At 40.5% G+C, this 21,416-nt stretch overlaps 1 protein-coding gene across 3 annotated transcripts in view; it reads right to left on the bottom strand.

Moving 5' to 3' along the window:
* LOC149239975 (uncharacterized) overlaps positions 1-13,731 on the bottom strand; it is a 438,022-nt gene extending 424,291 nt beyond the window's left edge. The window contains exons 1-2 of one of the 3 annotated variants that reach the window (XM_089373598.1): positions 13,213-13,731; positions 919-1,078 (exon numbers count right to left, since the gene is read on the bottom strand). In XM_089373598.1, coding sequence (XP_089229724.1) covers positions 919-1,078; positions 13,213-13,476 — 424 coding nt within the window. In that variant the 5' untranslated portion in view covers positions 13,477-13,731. Of the gene's footprint in view, positions 1-918; positions 1,085-13,212 lie in introns of all 3 variants that reach the window. The other 2 variants (XM_089373599.1, XM_089373597.1) reach the window with 2 other exon arrangements.
* Between the last annotated feature and the right edge of the window lie 7,685 nt (positions 13,732-21,416).

Here is a 21,416-nt window from a genome sequence, read left to right as displayed (position 1 = left end):
CTGCAGCGTAATTTTATTGTGAAGAATTTAAGTGTGAATTATTCGCTATTTGTTGTAATAATAATTACAGAAGACAAATAAATTGTTAAAGTTAGGAGAATAATATCCAATTGTTGCAGTTCAAGGATTTTTCACATTTTACTCCTCCTAAGCCATGTACTCATTGGGTTCACTCCCCTCGCATGAAAACACTATTGCAACTTGATGTCCCCAGGCTAACTCCAAGACTCCATATAGGAATCCAAGCTATCCCATGCTATCTAGTGGCTAATGCCCTCCTCCAAGATGCACGACACTCCTAAGTCAAGGTGTTCTCCAAGAAAGCGAAGCTCTCCATGTTGCTAACATGAACCAAGCTATCAAGAGAACTCCAATGCCTAGGGAAGAATGCCAAGCAAGCATCCACTGAAGTCAAGAAACCACTGAGCAAGCTATCTCCAATGTGAAAATCCATCATGGGCCATCTCCTATGTGTGAATCCATCTTAGACATACACCTTGTACCCCAAATCTCATAAAGCACCCCCAAACATGGTGTAAAGTTAAACACTTTCATAATAACTCAAAAGCTTACATTTTAGAACAGATTGACTTTCAAACTTCTTATGTCACATTTTTAATTAATTCAGTTATTATTTTCCAGCTCTATTGGCAAAGAACGTTTACATAAAGAGGGATAACCATTAATGTCAAACCAACATCTTTAATTTTAAAGAATATGTTCCTAGAGAACTTTACACAGATTGACCTTCTAAGTTCTAATCTAAGGTAGTAGCTTTTCAATATTTTAATTCTTTGGTGTGCCATTGAAAGCGTGCTGCATTCTTAACTAGGCCAAGGTCACTTTAGTAACAAGATAAATGTAAAATCAGAAAATGAATGCAGATTACCACGAAACAAATGTACATAAACGGTGTACCTTTTATCAAATGAGAAGGACTCATCTGAGAATAAGGTAAAAAGCCTTGTAAGGAGTGAAAACGCACTAGCACACCTCCACTGTTTGATCCCTCAACCTTTCCTTCAAATATTTCACGATTTTTTTTATATGTTTCTGCCTTCTTCCAATCTGCAGCTCTCTAATTCTTCACCAAAAACAAATATCAGCTCCATAAAGGATAATATTGAATAAATTTAAATAATAAAAGAATTGGAGAAACAAGGATATATACTACAAGCAGATTAAATAATCCTCTTTATTTCTCTTTCTCGGTCTCAAGGAGTCTACTCTCATTGCCTGTCAAGATATTTTGCATAAGAAAATCAAATTGGCATACATTTTCAACTTCTAACTAATCTTCCATTCTTTAAAGTTTAAACCATATCTAGCAATGTAACCAATTAAATTGAAAATGAGATGGAGCTTACAACTAGAAACTCCGAGTATAAGAGGATCCTTCATTCCAAATTATTCAATAAAGTAGAGTTTAGTGATAAATATTTTAATTTACTTTAATGCTTTGGGTTTATGCACATGATATGAGAACTTTGGATATAAAACAAATCCTATGTGTAAAAAAAACGCTTTGATAATGTTAGCACTTAGCAGTGTAACAATATTAACATGCTGAGATTTGTGATCCTTGTCATCAAGCTATTTCAAGAACCTTCCTGCTGTTCTTTAAAGGGATGTGAGCCGGTTTGGACTATGCAATATGTATTTCGTTGTTGATTTAAGAAGCATTCTTTCAAAAACAATATTAGTATGAAGGGCTTTAATCCAAATGTGGCCCCCACTGAAACGCACAATATGTTTACGTTGTTAAACAACAAACTGTTACTTTGGAAATCATTGTGTTACTTTGGATTTAACATTTATTGTGGCCTCTTCATGTTGGGAGACTAGTTTCCTCACAAGGAATTACGATGTTTTATTTGACCCTGATAAGAGGGACTAAAGTGTTTAGTGAACCACTGGCAGAAAGGAGTGACATTAGGCTGAGTTAAGTTCCCTTTGTAATATTTTCATTTGCACTAACCATGTGAAGGAATTCAACAGAAATAGATCTGATGATGGAATTAGACAATCAGGCATTCACTAATTTTTTTTACGTTTTACAAAATTCTTGATTTCTTCAACAGATGTGCTATGTTTTATCCTTATAAGGAATTCAACCTTTTTATTGAAAAATCTGTGTCTGGAGAGATCCGATAAAGGAAAAATCCCCTCAAAACCCGTACAGTAGTGGCATGGTTTGAACTCTATAATTTCAAAGTTTTGAGCAGCAGAGTTTTAGCAGACTACTGGATAGGGTTCAACCCGAACGGAAATGGCGCCAATGGCAGAGGCCCAAAGTGTGGAATCCAAAACCCGACGAAGAAATCTGGCAGTGATTTTGGCAGAACCTACAATTGCGGAAAACTCCATTCTCCGGGCACGAGGATAAACTGAGATGGGCTATGGTTCAAGAGACACCTTCTCAGTCAAAGAGGCCTACCATCTAGAAGCAGGGCATCAGTGTTACTCTTTCAGAGAATATGAGAAAAATAAGTATAATGAGCACACACATAGCAACAAGACATTCAAACCATGTAAACCATGATTTACCCTAGAAAACCCCAATTGGAGAAAAACCAACCAACAATAGATGATAGATCTATTATTGTCCTTGGCTAAAACACAACCAAGCCAGCCAATATCTTGGCCTTGACCAGGTGAGCCTTCATTGCTCTACTCTGACACTATACAATGGAGAATTCCCAAGCCTTTTAATGGCTTCAACTACATGTAATACCATGAGTCACCAATACCAAGTGCCCAAAACCACAATTGTTGACACAACTTCAACTCCACCACTGGGTCAAGTTTATCTAACAATCCTCCCTTTAAACTTGACTTTGGGTTTTCCTTGACCAAATTTAGCCAAGCTGGCCAAGTGAGCCAGCACCGCTCACCTCCAAGCCCTACCTCGTCAACATCAGGGTATTTGAGAATCTCACATGTTGTCCTAGCTTAACATGCTTCATCATATGACCATATGTGTCACAATATCACCTAGGTCTACATCCAGACTTTACTAGCGATTTACCAGGGGTACGCATGCCTTACCAAGTCTTACAATCATATGCCCATTTACATGAAATTTTTCAACTCCATTAATTTTTTTCATTGTTGCTATCCTAAGACACACAGCCATTTCGCCACATGTAGTGCACTACTCTCCACATCTGGCTTCCATGGCTACATCTCACCTTGTCAAAACCGCTATCTCTCCAGCTATAATCTTCAAGCATGCCCACTCTGCACCGATGGCTTCTAGTGGCTTGACCCTGCATGCATCGCAGTTATTTCTCATCGCTCATCTTTGCACATGGATCTTTGTGCAACATTATCCTCTTAGAGTTTGCAGGCTCCTCAACGAGTCTATGGGCTCTTTTTTTTCTACATGAGATGCTCTAACTCGTTCCTTTCAACATTGGCACAATTTCACTCAACTCTTACTCTGTAAATCATTTCATTGACGCATTTCGTCAAATACTTTGTGACTTTTTCTTCTTCACCCACTCCAGACCCTGTACCTTTTTCATCATAACCAGCATCTTCATTTAGTGTTCATGGGAACCAATCCATTCCCATCAAACTGAGCTCGTAGAGCAAGCCCGTCTCATTCCCAAAGGCCTTGAGGTTTTCCATATTCTCGCACTCATGCAACTACCACTCAAACTTGGAATGCCCCTTGATCTGCAGGTTCTAATTCATATCTTGAAGTCTCTTCTCCTTCACTGATGCCAACGCAATATTACCACTTAAAACGCAATGGGAAACTCACCATAATGCATCCCTCCTACTCACTGCAATCATGGGAATCAAAACCAGGGCAAAAGGACACCATGAGAATCGCTGCCAGGACAAGAAGTGGATAAAGCATAAGCATATTTACAAACCTTTCCGCAAATTCCTTGAATAGAAGCATCGCCCATGGTCTGAGATCTGAGAAACCCTTAGCCTTTATGCACAAACACAAAATGGAAAACCTAGCAGGCATCACAATTATTCGGAGAAAATAGTTAAAAAACAAACTCAACAATTTTCGACAACCACCCTACAAATATTCTTCAGGCCAGCAAGAATATTAATTGCAAAGCAATGCGTTTCAAACACAAGTTTGTGAGGAAAACTGTGGTTCAATGGATGCAATAGGTAAAGAAGGGAACGCCATTGAGCATAACAAGGTAATATTGGCGTGGGAACCCACCTCGCCTTGATACGAGGGCTTACCTCTCATTATCTACCCTTTTGAACCTCCATGCTATATTTATCATCCACAACTAAATTTCCATGCGCATCGGCAGCACATTCTTGGCATCGCAGATTTGGCAAAGATGTTGAATATCACTACCAATTAGCGAGGCATTTTTTAGTGGTCGTGGCAAGCCTTCAATCATTTCCACGAGAACAAGCAGCCAAAGCTTACATGCTTTGCTCACCACCAACCATCGTCGTGTCCACAAAAATGTTGAAATTTCTAAATGTTACCCATTAGAAATCCCTACTGCATTATCTAGTTTATTTCACCTACTTGTTTATTCCATTAACAAGTTATTTATACATATAAATACTGAAAATAAACACAAATGCAGCCTTAACTCACATACAGATCAGCAACTGAAATACTAGACAAACACACAAGGGACACCGTTATTTTTGGACAACTGTCCCCATAAAGACCCAATGCGGGAAAACTGGTGCAGCAATTGTGACGGTTTTATTATTATGCAAATTTCTTGAGTACAATTAGGGTGTCGAACTGGCTCACCCAACAGAGATTGTTACACGGCAGTTATACCTCTTCTTGGAGACAGATATTCAGCTAGTTTGCCCCACGAAAATCCTTCTAGCGCTTCTCCAAGGCTCTGCGTTAGCCCTGCTAGCCACAACGTCACTCCTGAACCCTCTGCGTCAGCCTTCTGCCTCTCTACGTCATCTCTCTGGGCTTCTGCATCACCCAAGCAGGCCCCTCAGCCTCTGCGCAGTCTCTAGCTGCCTCTGTGTGGCTCCCGCTACCTCTGTGTAGCTCTGGCTACCTCTGCATTAGCCTCTTCAGTCACTGCGCTGACCCTCAGGCACTATCTCTGCCTCTCTGCTATGTACTCACTACCCCTCACTGCAGCAAATCACTTGTTCGAATTTTCTCAGCAAACCCCACTCCAGAAAATCGAACTGACTGATCAATCTTGGTGTGTCTCCAACTGACCCTTAAGCCTCCTCTTATACTTTTCCTGTTGAGTCTTCAACGACCGAGATTAAGTCCCTAATCAACGGCTAAGATTAGATTTGGCTTGATCCATGTCATTTAGAACATTCTCACCCAGTTTTATATTAATACCCATTAATATTTTAATTTTCCTAAGTTTAGACTTAGGAACCCCATTAAAAATATTAATTATTTTAATATCTCTCTAACCAGGTGGAATTTCCCCAAACCATTTCCGAGTCTTGGAGATCTCATATGCTTTAGCCTCTCCACCAATTTCCATGGCTAGAGCACATCCGATGCTAACACAAATCAACAAAGAACAGGCGATCTCTGCAACTCCGTGATTTGGTGGTGTAGAAGCTCTCACTACAAGAAATAAACCCACACGTTCCTCTCATATACAAATCATCCATGGTTGCAATGCTCACTTCCATCGCAGTACCTTTTTTTTTGCATGCAGCCATCTAAGTCCTCAAATTTTGCTTCTTGGCTTCAAACCCTAAAAGTTTTTTTTTTGGCATGACCACTGCTAGAAACTGTTTCCTAACAGGGCCAGTTCTTCGACATCTTCTTGTGTTTTTGTTGCCATTTTTTCTTCTCCTCATTACAATCTGAATAATGGATCTTTCTTCAAAGATCCTCTCTCTACAGGTGATGGGTTTTCCCAAGCCACTCTCGCCAACCAAAGCTATAATGCCACTTGTTATTCTTTCAGAGAATACGAGAGAAATAAATATAATAAGCACACACATAGCAACAAGACATTCAAACCATGTACACCATGATTTACCCTAGAAAACCCCAATTGGGGAAAAACCAACCAACATTATATCTATTATTGTCCTTGGCTAAAACACGGCCAAGCTAGCCAATATCTTTGCCCTAGCGAGGTGAGCCTTCACCACTCTACTCTAACACTATACAATGGAGAATTCCCAAGCCTTTTAATCGCTTCAACTACATGCAAAACCATGAGTCACCAATACGAGGTGCCCAAAACCACAACTATTGACACAACTTCAACTCCACCACCAAGTCAAGTTTATCAGCAGGTAGAGGAGGTATAAATCAAAATCTAGAACCAACACTTGTGGCCCAAAGTATCAATCTTTGTATGGTTTTTAATTCAGAACAAGCCTCTCACTTGGGACAACATTCAAAAATGAAGTCTCCAAGGACCCTCCAGGTGGCCCTTATGTCTGGAAAGTAGCAAAACCCTGGAACACATTCTCAGTCTATGTACATATGCGAGATAACTACGGGAAAAATTGGAGTAGTCCCTCTCACAATTAGATTGGATACAGGAGAGTCTGCAAAACACCATTAGAAATTGGACACTTGTTGCATTCAATAACCCTGTTCTAAACTGCATCTGGAGGATCTCACTAGGCTTTCTGATGTGGAGCATATGGAAGGAAAGGAATAGGAGGATCTTCAAAGGAGGGACATCATCTGTGGAGATGACAAGGAATAAATTCATCCAAAATGTCAAGGAAACGATCATAGCTCTGAGATGGTTAACCCTAGATTGGCGGGTAGCAGGAACAGAAGTGATGGTAATGCAAAGATGGTTCCCCTCAATTTGAGTACCCCTCTCCCTCTCCCACCACCTACAACTAGATCTAGTCCTTTAGCATGGTCCCACCCCCAAATCCTTTTGTCAAGCTTAACTTTGACAGGGCAGCTAAGGGTAATCCAAGCCCAACTGGCTACGGAGGAGTAATAAGGGATCACAAAGGCAAACCTTTGTATGTCTTCTCAGGAACAATCAACCTCAACACAACTATCAGGATTGAGAATTGTTCTGGAACTAGCCCTGCAGCATGGATTGCAAAGTCTATACATAGAAGGTGACTCACAAATTGTCATCAACATGATCTGTAGATTGCAAGTAGGATCCCCCTTAAATAAGGTTTCTCGAAGATGGAGATTAGAAGCCACAATGGAACATGTTAAAACTCTTATCATGAACACCCAAGCTTTGATCTCGTTTCATGTAAGACAAACCGGGAACAAAGTAGCAGATATGTTGGCCAACATGGGATGCAACGAAAACAGGTTACCTTTAGCAACAGATTGGGACTCATGGTCATTGTCCCCTTCAAAGGAAGCCTATTGGAAACTGATTCAGGAGGACCTTGTTTCCACGAATGGAGTGCGGAGACTAATTCTGGAATGACTGTCATATATGCTTGTCTTTTGATTTTAGCATGTGTTCTAATCGGATGGGTAGTACCTATAGGCTAAGTTTGTTTTGTCTTAGCAATGCAATGCTATGTCATGTTTGTCCCTCTCTACTCGTCGTCGGGTCCACTTTTGGGTATGGTTCGGTCTCCCTAGGGAGAGACCAATGTGAACTATGTAGTCCTCAATGTAAATTTTGATTTTCAATAATAGATTTTACTTTACAAGAAAAAAGAAAGATCCATCACCATAGGAAATGGTTAGCTCCCCTAGAGAAGAAACTGAAGTAGAAGCCCTACCAGAAGACATGGATCTGGATGACCCAGGACTGATTGCCCTCACAGAAGAATGGCATGGAAAAGATATGAAGGATGTACCAGATCATCATGCTAGGATTTTGTACAACTGCAACACCTATCTTTGAAACAAGGAAAGAAATCAACTAGGCTCGAGTTCTTTACAGTCTAGTCTTGGGGTTCAAACAAACGATTTCAAGGTGTTCTCCAAGCAAGACAAAGAAGCCAAAAAATGAGGCCACAAGAGCAATAAGGCATTGATCCAAGAAGATGGTGAACAATTAGTCAACTCAGGGAAAATCATGCCAATGTCAGAGGCATTTCCCCCCTTGAAATCTTGAATCTTCAAGGAGTTTTCTATGTTTTCATGATTATCATAGTCAGTTTTTGATTATCTGTTATTGGTAGACAGCTTGCTAGTCTCAAGAATCTCCGGGACTTTAGTCCTCTTTTGGAAATCCAAGCTATATGTAACTTTTCCCAATTAATGAAAGGATCCATTTACCCCACAAAAACAAAACACCTTAAATAATTAAGTGAAACCTAAGCTCATGGAATGGTGTTGTTTATGGTTATTCTAATTATGTTTTCGTTATTCATTACAACATACATTTACTTATATTTCTTAGTTCACAAGTCTAAAATCGCAATCTTATGAAAACATGGTTATGTTTATGTACTTTAAAAAATCTGTACTTTATTGTGGACTAAATTTCATTGTTAAACACTTAAACTAAACATATAATTTTAGCTCCATGGGCATAAATGATGCTTATTTCCCGTAATGAACACACATAAACAATTGTGCATGATATGATGTGTAGAAGCAGCCTTTTAATTGCCTTTTATAGCTTTTATATGTCTTGATATTATTCATTTACAGCCAGATTTCTTTTGGGATTCTTTAAGTACACGGCTAACGGAGCTTTTCTCATGATGTTCACATAAGATAACACTAATACAACCCACAGTAATAAGTCCACAGAATCTGATTATGGGTGCAGATTTATATTACTTGATGTGTTGATGGCAATATTAAAACAATGGCTGGTATAATTACTCTTGATCTTGTCATTTGATCCATACGTTATGGTTAATACAATTTCAAGGCAGCACTAGCACTAATAATTTCCTTATGGTGTATCTAGTGTTCATCTCACATAATAATCTCAAACACTTTATGCACTAAATGGGAAAGTTTAATTAATCACTTTGTAGAGCAATTTATTTCAGTTATGGATGTGCTATCTTGAATGGTTTATAAATCAACCATGTGGTTGCAACATTAACACATGAATGGCATGATTTAACATCTAACACTTGAAATTACTTGAGAAGTTTAACAACCATACCACAAGGTTCAACACTTCATTTGATTCTAATTGGACACTTCACCAAATTGGGTACATCTAATCAACATATAAAATCTTGATAATTGTTAAACCCCATTTCAGTGAAGTTTCATTGTCCTTGCTTACGATACCACCCCCTTTGTCCAACTTGGACTCAATTCGGCTAGCATTTCAAGCAACAAGTAGATTTCATATCCACAAGAAATTCACTTGTTAGTTTTCCTAATCCTAGGTTCTTAGGTCCTTACTTCAACGATAGGACTAGCCCAAGGGATTCCCCCATGGGTTGGTTATACTGAGCCTATAGTAAGAAGTGAGCCACTTAGGTGGCAGGTGGTGACCCACTTAGTAGTTGTCTTAGGCATTCCCATCTTTAGAAGTTAGGAACAATTGACTCTCAGTTAAGACAAATTGATTTTTCATAAATGCACATCATGCTACGGTCTACAATTTTCCATGGTAGCATAACATAAGTATCCTCCATTAGATCTCTATGTGGAAAACTTTGGTTTCTCAAGAAAACTATGATAGTTTTACTACAACTTCATAAAAAATTTCAATACTCCTTAAGACCTTTGATTTGACAAGTCAATTGTAAAACAAGACTTGAAAGAGAGAATTATGACTTCTCTAAGTTCACTAAAATATTCCCTTTAAATTTCTTCCATGAATGTCAAATTAAATATTTAGGTCGTGGAGTAAAGTTTTGCCTCCACCTCTCATGTCTAATTGTCCATCAGTTGAGGCCAAGTCGTTGAACTCTTAAACTAAAATATCTAGTCATATCAAAAGCTCCTAACTCTATCCTCAATACTTTTCTTTTCCCATTGATAGCGCTCAACTCCAAAATAAGGTGCTCAATATTAGAAGTATTCAAGCTATTGTAGATATATATGCCTAGATTTCAACCTTTTAAGTCTGAGGGTGGATCTATGACAGAAAAAAAGGAACAACAAGGAGCCATGTTGCTATATCCTCATGCATGCCAGTTGAGCCCTCAGTGCTAGGTTCCGTAAGCCCTTTCGCTACTTGATTTTTGTCAAGTAGGGTTCGTTTGTCAGGTTTCATCTATTTGGTTCAGGCCGAAAATGGCGAAAAGTAGTTCGCTAACAGTGGATTTTCGCTCCTGTCAGATGGCTGGATTCAGCAATTGACATCTACTCTATGAAAATGGAAATAAGTTTTGTAAATCTATTCTTCTAAATAAAAACGCATACTTTAGTCCAATCCAATGGCAATCAACTATGGTAGTCCCAACTTGTGTCATCATTAAAGAAGATTTAGAGCCCGAATCCATGACAAAGGAATCTCCGTTTTGAAGATATGTTTCTCCTGGCAAATGAGTAGAACATTGTTCCTTATTGTGCACAAGCGCACAAAATAGTAAAATACATACTGCTTAACATACTTATTCTCGAATCAACCATTTTTGTATATTAAAGAATGAATGATAAATACCCTAACACCCTAGTTCGTTGAACATTATATATCCAATTGTTTATAATATAACTCCACACTAAATAGAGCAACATCATCTCCACAAATTATTGCCCACGTCAATAATACCCAACATCAACGTCTAACCTGATAGACGAGGTTGTTGAAGGCAAGAGAGTTTTTTGACTTCTTGTTCATTTGTGTATTGAATTGCATTTGTCTATTACCGCAAATTAGCTACCAATGGATTAGCCATTGTGTAGCCACTGGTTAATTTCTTGGATATGCACAAATATTGCATTAGCTCAATTAAAACAACTACTTGACTTAATGTGCCGAGCTTGAGATTTTTAGGACATTTGCCATTGCTTTATTTTTACCACCTAGTGCAAAGTCTTACTAAGTGACTCAGAAAATGTACAACACACTGGAGTGTGGTACCACTGTCACCTCAACAACTACTACCTTATCTTTAGTGAAGAACCATAATCCAACACAGGGAGGCTTCCTTGATAAGGCTTAGAGATCAATTAACCAAATGATCTTAAGCTAAATACCCTCTCAGGATCCTACAACAAAATTCCACTAGATAAAGGTATGATCAACTAGGGTTTCATGAATCAGGATTCAGGCTTTATGAATGAAATCTGGAATGTTTTGTTATAGTTTGTAATAAGACTTCCTATGTGGTAACAGACAGCTATTTTGTATAAAGCTCTAAAATTCTGAAAGCAGCCTCATGTCTACTGCTAGCATTGACTTTTTATATTAATAAAATTTATAGTTCCACGATTTAAAAAAAAGGAACCGGGTCAGCAACTCAAATACTAAAATTTCAGTGCTCACAAAATTATTCTCATGTCTTCCGACTAATAATGATTTATGAACTTAGTTTAATGTCTACCGACTATCACGGATGCGGGTGCAGATTATACGTGTTGAAGGTATGAGCCGTCACGTGGGCAGGTGGCAGGCCCATGGCGAAGGGAGGTACCAGGTTAGGCGGGCTATCAACCCGCATGTAAACCGATGGCAGAGGGCATTAATGCCGGTTTACTCCGCTTGCGTGAGTCGCTTGGCAATTGGTGCCATGGAGAATTTTAAGGGGGAGATGTTTGTGTTGCAGAGGAATGTAGGAAGGCATAGCAGCGATGCCCTGCTGAGTTCGGAGAGGCAGGAGGAGACGCCCATTCTGCCGGGGACGAGCACGCCCTGCAATTTCGCTAAGATTGGGTTTGTCCTAAGTGCTAAGGAAGCTCTGGGTGTTTGCGCGAGGATACATCTGGAAAAGCCAGATATGCAGAGGGAGAGGCCGTGTATGTGTAGCAGACGAGGGGGAACCAGAGGCAGGGCCTTCACGCAGCGGCAAAGCCACAATTCGCCCTCCTCCTCCATTGAAGTCACGTCTGTGCCTCAGAGGTTCCTCGGAAGCAATGAGGATGGAGGCGAGCGTGCTGGTAGAAGCATTCGTTCAGAGGAGGGTCAGTCGGAGCTTCCAACGCTCAGGTACAGGCTCCCATGCCCTCAAGCCAATTCTACTCTGGTAATTTCCATTTAGATTGAACCGGGAGTCTCACAAAGCGAGGAGGCTGAGACTAACATTGCAGCAAGCCGACCTGTGTGTGAGGCAGAGCCAGCACCGGACTGGCAGCGCTACAGCAGAGAGGATTCCCCAATTGCGTGCCTTCCGGTCGATGCGTCCCCAGTCGTTTGGCCCCTAGACGCGAGTTTGAAATTGACCTCGAGCACCCAGTCATGGATTGCGTCCTTGTTGTCGGTCCTTCTGCGCTTGCTGGTCCAAGCAAGCCAGCTCCGGGAGGGACCTCTGGAGCGGTCATCCCTCTCTCAGACTCCGAGGATTCTCTCCGTTTCGGGTGCCGCATAGAAGAGGTGCCTTACACCACTGATGAAGAATGAGCTCGTTCTCGGTAACCTCAGCTGCATTTCTAGGGTCTTTTGTTTATGTTTCCGCCAACTGGTATCGGCTTCTTTGTCTTTGTGTCGGCTATAAATGTTCATGTTTGTCTTTGTCTGGGTCAGTCCATGGCCCTGGTGTCTGTTCAGAGTCTATGTGTCTTCAGTGGCTATGTATCAAATTCCAATTTTTGATTTTACTCAATTTTGGAACTGTAATCAGGGCAAGAAGAAGGCTGACAGGTAAATCTCCATAGCCTTGCCCAATGTAATCCACATGTATCTATGTTTTGTATGATAATAGAATTAGACGTATTCAGACAAAAAAAAAAAAATGTCTTCCGACTAATAATGATTTATGAACTTAGTTTAAAGGGGCAGCTCAATTGGCCACCAATATGTTATGAGATATTATGCCCCATGTATATTGCTAATATTGACTTTTTATATTAATAAAATATATAGTTCTAGGTTTAAAAAAAAAAGCCAGGTCAGCAATTCAAAGACTAAAAACTCACAAAATTATTCTCCTGTCTTCTTATTAATAATGCTTTATTAACTTGGCTTAGAGGGGCAGCTCAATTATTTCACATATAACATATTATGTAACCATAAAAGTCAAGGTTCAAATTCCTCTAAATCAAGCTAACAAAAAAATAATGATCTATAAACATGAATTGCATATTCAGCATGGCCAGGTGGGCAACTACCAGAGTAATCAGTATTCAAGCAGAAATAGAGAGTTCAGCAGTTAGAATCCATGGAATGCTGCCTATATTTGGCCGGGATAATAATAGTGTCCATGTGGGTATGAGAAGGAAAGAATGCACACCCGGAGTAAGTTTGCGTTTTCTTTTGCCTCTACTTCTATCTCCTCCGCTTTGGCAGATGCCCACACAAGAAGGCGGCTTTCGCCTGACCTCCTTTTGCATTTGCATGTATTAGAGTAAGAGAATGGCTTAAAGTTCATGCCCCTAATTGTAGAAGCAAACTCACTCCCTTTGGCATACATGCTTAGGTTAGCCAATTGGCTTACAGAGAGGCCTGTTCCCACCGTATTCACCATGCTTCCTGCCAACATTTGTCCCTCCAACATATACAATTCGAATATGGACGATAACTTGCTCTCCGATGCTATATATATTTTGCAATGCACGATGAAACCTCTTGCAAAGCTCGCCAATGGGAGTAGCAGGCAGGAAGAATGGAGGAGCACAGGGTTCTTTCTTCTTGCAACGTTGAGCAGGTGTTTGCGGCTGGTGGTCGGCAGTGTTTTCTGTTGCGGTTGGTGGTCGTCAGTGTTTTGTATTTGAATGAACGCCCGAGGAGATAAGTGTTCATCCACCCGTAGTGAATCACGACCATCCAATCCCACCCAAAATGTAAAAAATTACTTCCGCCCATAAGGATGTGATTTAAGTGACAGATGAGTTGTGGCTCGGCATGTATTAAACATTGAAATCTCTATTCAATAAAAATAAATTAAAATACAATTTTGATGTTTAAACAAATGTAATATAGAGTGGCTTGCTTAATACTTGTTTTTATATAAAAAATATTTGATAGTTAATTTAGCTTAATTTAAATATTTATATTTCAATTTCTTAAATCATGTAATTGATAACTAATTTAATATTTATAGAGCAAAAAATCTCCAAAAATATATATGTTAAATAGTAATCATATATCTTAATTTAAAATAGCCTAACATATAATATCATATGGGGACAAAGAGTGATGGAGGCTTGCGGGAGAAACTAGGGTTTCAAATCAGGCGGCGATGAAATTAGGGCTTCGAACCAGAGACATTTGACTACAAGCGGGTGGCCTGCAGGGCCGAGACAGTGACAAAGAGGAGGTACGGGAGACGACCAGATGGCATCGGAAGGTTCGAGGCTGTTAGCGATGGGAGGACAGATGAGGACAGGTGAAAGGTCGACATGCATGAACACGTACGTTGTAGGAATTATGCCAATAAGCCTATGAACTAAGCAGAGGATGGCAAACAGTGAAACGGTTTACAGAGTTAATCTTGGTTGCATTGTCGCCTTCTATCCTCAGCGCGCGCCTAAAGTTAAAGCACAGAGTGTCGTTTCTTTTGCTAAGTTGTTAACAGGAAATAGGAGGGCAGAAGATGGTCAAACAGAGCGAAGTTGTTGATTTGGACCCCGAACCTGGGGACATTCTATCGGTCTGGGGTCTGGAGGTAACGAATCAAAATATAGAGCAGTATATTCGTCCAACTAGACAGTTAGGAAGGAAGAAAGGAGGCTCGGAAGCGAGTTGGAAGCAGAGAAAATCCCTAGGACTCCTGGATGAAAGCTTAGGGTTGTCGCATCTAGAGAACTGTGAAGGGCAGTAGCTGCAAGAGAGGTCGTCTTTTTCTTAGCACGGAGCAGCGAAAAGTGGGAGCTTTCAAGTAAGTTACGACCCTCCTCTTTCACTTAATCAATTTTACTCAGGAGGCTTAGAGAATATAGTTATCAGTTATGGATTTAAAGGCCAAGAAGGCCTGCGTACTTGCCTAGTGGGGGGTTTAGGGCCGGAAAAAGAGGGGAGAGGGTTGTACCCGAACAACACCCCTACATGCAGAAGGTCGCATAATAATGGAAGTAGAATTGCCCTTCAGAATAACTCATTTACAGAGGCGAGCATTGCTTGCCTATTAGAGTTAGCAGAAGACTCGTTAGATGGCCAGAAGGCGGTTGGAGATAGGTTTGAGGAGGGTGGGAAGAGAGGAGGAGCCAAACTGCTATAGACATATTTGGGCACTGCAACCCCAATCATACATGTCCATAAACCAAGGGCTTCTAAGTCCCTAAAAGTGTTGTTTCATACCCTAAAGGAGCAAGGTTAGCTGATTACATCATCTCCCAGAAGTTCTCCATGAAAAACTACTCAGAACTAGTCAAAGCAGGACCATACAGACTGCCCAGTGCTAAAGGTGCAATGCATCTCACCTGCCACATGCAAAAAGTATGATGCATACTAGAAAGCCCTTCTATAGGGTGTGATGAGCGAGAGCAGACAAATGGCACAAGCAGTTTGCTAGGTGGAAACCCAGAGAATCTTCTAGAAATTGCTTATTTGACACATGCCTCTCTGAGTTCACCCAAGGATGAGTAAGGGATCTAAAATCTCCATGTGGAACCAAGAACTATCAGTGAAATGACACTAATCAAAATCCCAGAAGCTGACTCACTCTCCTGTAAACATCTATATATGGATCCCTCATCCAAGAGATCCAGAGGTTGGAATTTTGTAATTTGCAAGGAAGTGTTGTTGGTTTCTATTTCAAGACATTGTTGGGTGATCTTGCTTTGTATGAGGTGAATAGGGCTTTCAAGCTGGGAGGATGGCGCTGGGTCAGACCAAGTGGTTGTAATCCTCTCTTCTACTACTTCTACTAATAAATCTATTTGAAGTTTCCTCCATACTCTTGTGTATCTCTAAATATTGTGTTGATATATGCATTTGTATGGTCAATATATATATGATCCTATATTGTTTACAGTGATAGATCTCTATTCTTTGATGGTATTATGCTGTTGTGAATCTACAGGTGCTCTTTGAAGCAAGACAAGTAAGGAAGCAGTGGCAAGATTCTGTCAAAGGAGAAAGGAAACAAGCAAGGAGCCAAGCGGAAGACTGAGGTTGGTACTCTCTGCTTGTTTCTCATCTCTCTCTCGTAAAGGAAAAAACAAGTGACTTTAATCTGTTTGTTTCTAAGATAGCTACCCGTCTCAGTGGGACTATCAGCTCTGAATAGACACTAGATTTCCCGATAACAAAATGGCGACTCCACTTGGGAGCGATTAGTTTGATTGCTTGTCTCTATTTGTTTGACTCATAAACCACAGACGGAGCCTGAAGTCAAGCCAGCTAGCCTTCGAACTGCATTTTCTATGCAGGTGCAAGGTAGATCAACGCTGCTTCAATCAATCTCCGGGTTTTTTTATGAACTAAACAATTGACTTGCAAACATCCTAAGTGCCCTAGAGGTAGCTTGAGTAACCTCATTAGATCAGCCATATACTTTGTAGTTACTGACTATCATTTGCTCGGCCTAAATCCCTGACCTAAACTGCAAACTATGACCAAAAACCAAGTTAAAGTCTCGTTCCTGAACCATCGCACCCTCTCCTTTAGGCAGACTGGATGCATCGCACCTCCCGTGTGCAATAGGTGAGATGCATCCCTATTTCCATGTGTTACAGGTGCGATGATCAGGTAAGACTGTTTCTACCTCCAGATTTTGGTTTTTTCTTCACTGTCTTCAGTTTTATTCAGGAGTTTTGTTGTCTATGATCGGTATACCATTGTAGAAACCCCCTTCCTTTACATCAATCAGCCTCCATTGTACAAAGATTTGTGAATGTTTTTATGTATTTTTCGCCATTCACAGTTCTCATTTACAAAATAGTAGCTTAATCGAACTGTCGTCTTTTGATTTGAAAGTGTCGCAAGTGTCATTTTCAGTCAAAGAAAAGAATACTTCTCTTTTTGATAGTCGATTACACTGTTACTCTTGTATTTGATCTAAATTTATAAGTATTTCAAGTGTCGAAAGCAGTTTTCAATTCAAAATCGCAAAGTGTCGTCTTGCCTTCCTGTCGTTTTTTGAAAAGAAAATCGTTAGTACTGTCGCTTTGAAAGAAGAGATAATTTAGATTTGTATTTAGCATTCTTTTTGTCATTCACACATTAAGAAAGCGGAAAACAAATACATGCACGTGCATTTGCATTTAGACTGCTTGTTGATTTTGATTTAGGACAGTGCATCTAGTGTGTGCTCTCTGCTCTATGTTGAAAGGATTTCATTTCTCTTTCCTTAGTAGCTAGGATTTTCATTGCAAAAAGAAGATTAAACGACTATTTATCATCTTAGATTGCATTTTAGGAATTGTATATCTACATCACGCGGTGAACCTGAAAGGAAAATTTCTTAAGAAAGATCAACTGTAAAATAAATTCAATGAACATAAAAACACTTTGGAACCTAACGCACAACATCTAGAAGTCTAGGCTAGAGATGTATTCTGGCGTTGTAAAGCCTGGTAACTATCGCTTTCATCGTAGGTTGGGTGATTCCTCCTCTTTGAGATGGCAAGTCCCAGTACGGACTTGTGCTCCCACGTACCATCGAGTATATATTGGGAGACCACAATAGGCTATATCCTTTATCCTTAAGAAGCCGTGTCTATCGCCCTATCGATCGCAGTGCATTGAACACAACATTCGAGAAGATTGACTGTCGTACCGTAAAAAGTATTCTGCAGTTTTGCGATTGGTTTGGTAATCCCTCTGTCTAGATTTCCAGAGTAGTCTCTTTCGTTCCTTTTCAGACTCCTTAAAGGAAAAGGTCCATCTGAGCACTTGTCACTTTAGGCTTATTAAAAATCGAAGGCGACTAGAGTCATCTTTAGCTTTTTCTCGACTCTTAAAAAGTGAAAAAGCATGTTGTGTCAAAGTGTCTAAAATTTATTTTAAAAGGAATAACGTCATTGTTCCCTCGTTGATCTTGGGTTGAAAAATGGAGTCCACCAACCAAGGATTAATCCTAGTCCTTTCTCCTCTTGGGGAGATGTTGGTGCACCTCATATGGCCACATTGTCCCTCCCCGGATTGACAATTGGCCTGCCGGAATGGCTTTTCTCGACCTTTATCGTTCAAAACACCGTGATTCCTGAGCAATCAAATCAACAACTAGATGATACTAGAGTCACCCCCCAACCGTCTACTTCATTTGTTTCTCCCTCTCCTTCTTCCTCTTTGCTTGGTGAAACTAGTAAAACTAAAAACCAAGTAACTGAGAAGAAGAAGAAAGGGAAGGAGAAGAAGAAGAAGGAGCCAATGGCGAAAAGGGGCAACTGTGAATCATCTAGCGAAAATCCACACACTACACCATCAAAACCTAAATCTCCATGTGTCATCTGCAAAGGGGACCATTATCATCGAGATTTTCCTTGCATCCCACGAATCTTAAGGGACTGGTCTCCCTGCTTGCACAATCCGGTGTTGTCAACCTCTGACGATCATGTTGAGAGTACACCGTCAACTAGTGAAAACGAAGTCACCGGGCAGAAAGGAAAATCTAAATTTCCTTGCAGACTGTGTGAAGGCGATCATGCCCTCCATCGTTGTCCCTTCCTGGACGAAGCTAAAAGAGTCTTGGATAACCATCCTGCATCACCGCAACGACTTCCTCTTGGATACAAGAAACTCTTGCCGAGTCCATTGCTAGTTGAAAATCCGACTGACACACCTTTGTTGTCGGTCAAAGCGCCTATCATTGAAGATGAACCCTCTGAGTCCACATCAGACCAAAGTAAATAGGTCAAGACGGCAGTCAACCCCATCTTGTCTTCAAAGGATTTACCTTCAAATGATACAGTCACCAAAGAGAATGAGAATGACATTGTTCAAATTCTTTTCGTAAATACAAACTCTGATGAACATGGGGGCAATCTACCCGTTCCTTTAGCGTAGGAAGGAAGTTCTTCAGAGATGTATCTGGCCGTCCCACCTCCAAGTAACCTAGTTGTCTCCTTCGATTGGAATCTACTAGGCAAACCCTGTTTACCATCTAATGTACCATTCTGAATCATAGTGCAAACTTACAGAATGGTCATGGTTGGTACCATCATAGATGAAGGGGCTCCTGTGAGTATCCTTTCCTCAACTGCTTGGAAAGCGCTTGGTTCGCCATCGCGTCTGCCTGAGATGCAACATCTAACAAGCTTCGACAAAGGAACCAGTCGACCGCTAGGGATCCTTCCAGATTTACCTATAACTTTGAGAAGGAAAACCGTTTATCTTAACGTAATGGTAGTCCAAGGACCTTTAGATTACAATCTACTCCTTGGACGTGACTACATTTATAGCATGAGAGCCATTGTCTCCTCACTCTTTCGAGTAATGTGTTTTCCGCATGAAGGCAGAGTGGTCCAGCTCGTAGACCAGCTTTCATTCCCCAGTTCACACATAGCTAATAGTCAAATGCCATCCCTGACAGGTCTTTTTGCGCAAGGAATGTCTCATCAATCTCTAGTCCGTCCACCTGATGAGCGCGAGTGATTCGGTGGTCGTGACTGGAACCCAGGGTCATGCACCCTGGTTTGCATCGGCAGGAAAACTTCAGGTATAGGGTAGGTTTCCGCAAAGGATATATTACTGGTCTAACACACCCGTCCATTTAGGAAAATGGGATTAGACCGGCATAAGATACCTCTGTTAGAAGGTAGGCATTTCCCGATAGAACAAATGTTTTGTCTGCAAATTGAAGGGTAACTTGGAAAAGGTAGGCCTATCCCAATAGAACAAATGTTTTGTCTGCAAATTGATGGGTAACCTGGGAAACTCTACTTCGCTATACCTGGGGGCATGCAAACCTTATTGCGTGAAAGTGAAAAACGACCATTTATTTTCTTAGTTTGTAGGTTCTTAACCCTTTAAACTCGTAGGATTGGTCGTTCCTAGCTTACATAATAAAAGGAGTCGGAGCATAATTTCGAATGGTGCAAGCTCCCTAAAAAATGAACCTATCGATGAGGCATCCTTATTATACGACTGGCACGAGCAGTTTTATGCGAAGTTCAAGCTCATTAAAAATCAAACCTAGCAATGAGCATATGTTCCACCAGAGTTTAAGCTCATTAAAAAATGAACCCACCACAGGTAAATAACCATTGAGATCGAATTATTATCATCTTTTGAGCCTTGGTCGTGTTCTTACCATCACCTCTACTCTTTTTTAGCCGATCATATGCCTCCATTTGATTATTTACCCCTTTTGAGGAACAACTGCGACGAGTGATCCTATTAGCCACCTTCTTTACACTGTCGTGATTGAAAAGTTCCAAACATTACCTGGAACCAGCTGCTATCTGAAAACATCACTCGTTCCTCAAAAAACGAGTCTCCTTTAAGCTCTTTTCATCTAACTTGTAAAATATGAAAAGATTGTTGAGCAATTGGCCTCTCCGGCTCGTTAAAGTGATTGGAAGTGCCATCCCTCCTCTAGATTTTAATCTTTTTGGACCTGAGGGATTATTACACAAAAAGATCGAGTGTTTGTCTTGTTCGGCTCGTTAAAACTATCGAAAAGTCATCCCTTTTGCATTGTTTTATACTTTTTCGGACTTAAGGGATTATATTACGAAAAAGGAATATTGGAGTCTTCTTTCCGTCTCTTTTCAAACTCTCTAAAATTGAAAAGAACCGAGTTATCCTTGTCGTTAAACTCGTTAAAACAATAGTGGCAAACTTGTCCATTCAGACAAGAGCGAGTTTCACTGTCGCTAGGCTCGTTAAAACATAGCGACGGGTTTGCCCGAAGGGCAAATTATAGAACAAGCATATGTTATCCTCCTCAAGCTTGACAAAAATAAAGAGGTACTGGTCAAAAATGACTAGGGAAAATTGGGAAGAAAACTTGAAGAAACTTTATTGGTAGCAGGTCGCTCTTGAACATGACACTTTCACTCCATCACCATGATTGAGTCGGGTTGGGTTATTCCGTTCACCGGTCATATTACCATTGGTCCACTGTACCATCCACTTTTGGGGTTAACGCTACCAATCCATTTCAGTGTCGCCGATATGTTCAAGAGAAGTCGTTCAGAGAATTCACCTACCTAGCTTGTGTCTCATCCACTGCAATACCTTCACGCTTCATTCTTTCATGACCGCCACCCTGAACCTTGTATCATCAGAGCGTTTTCACCTATACAAAATCATTTTCTTCGTTCTGTGTCATAGATGCAGGATCCATCAATGCCCTCCTACGACGAGTCACTTCTTGTCGACATCACCTCATTATCCAAGAAGTCGACCTAGGAACAACCCTTTCAGTACTTTGAAGCTTGCATGCCTCAATGGCAAGTTTCTCACTTTCGGCGACAGGTTTACATTAATGGCCTTCGACCGAAAGACTTTGCGTGGTGTTCGACATCAACTCATGTATTCACACCACGTGAATTGTACTGCAGTACCTTGAGGGTCATCATCATCATCGGTGATTCCTCTCGCGCCTGT

The sequence above is a fragment of the Pinus tabuliformis genome, chromosome 8 (genome assembly GCF_031772625.1).
Source record: "Pinus tabuliformis cultivar Carrire ecotype Pingquan chromosome 8, CPIR1, whole genome shotgun sequence".
Classification (NCBI taxonomy): domain Eukaryota; kingdom Viridiplantae; phylum Streptophyta; class Pinopsida; order Pinales; family Pinaceae; genus Pinus; species Pinus tabuliformis.
This window is presented reverse-complemented; position numbering and strand designations above follow the sequence as displayed.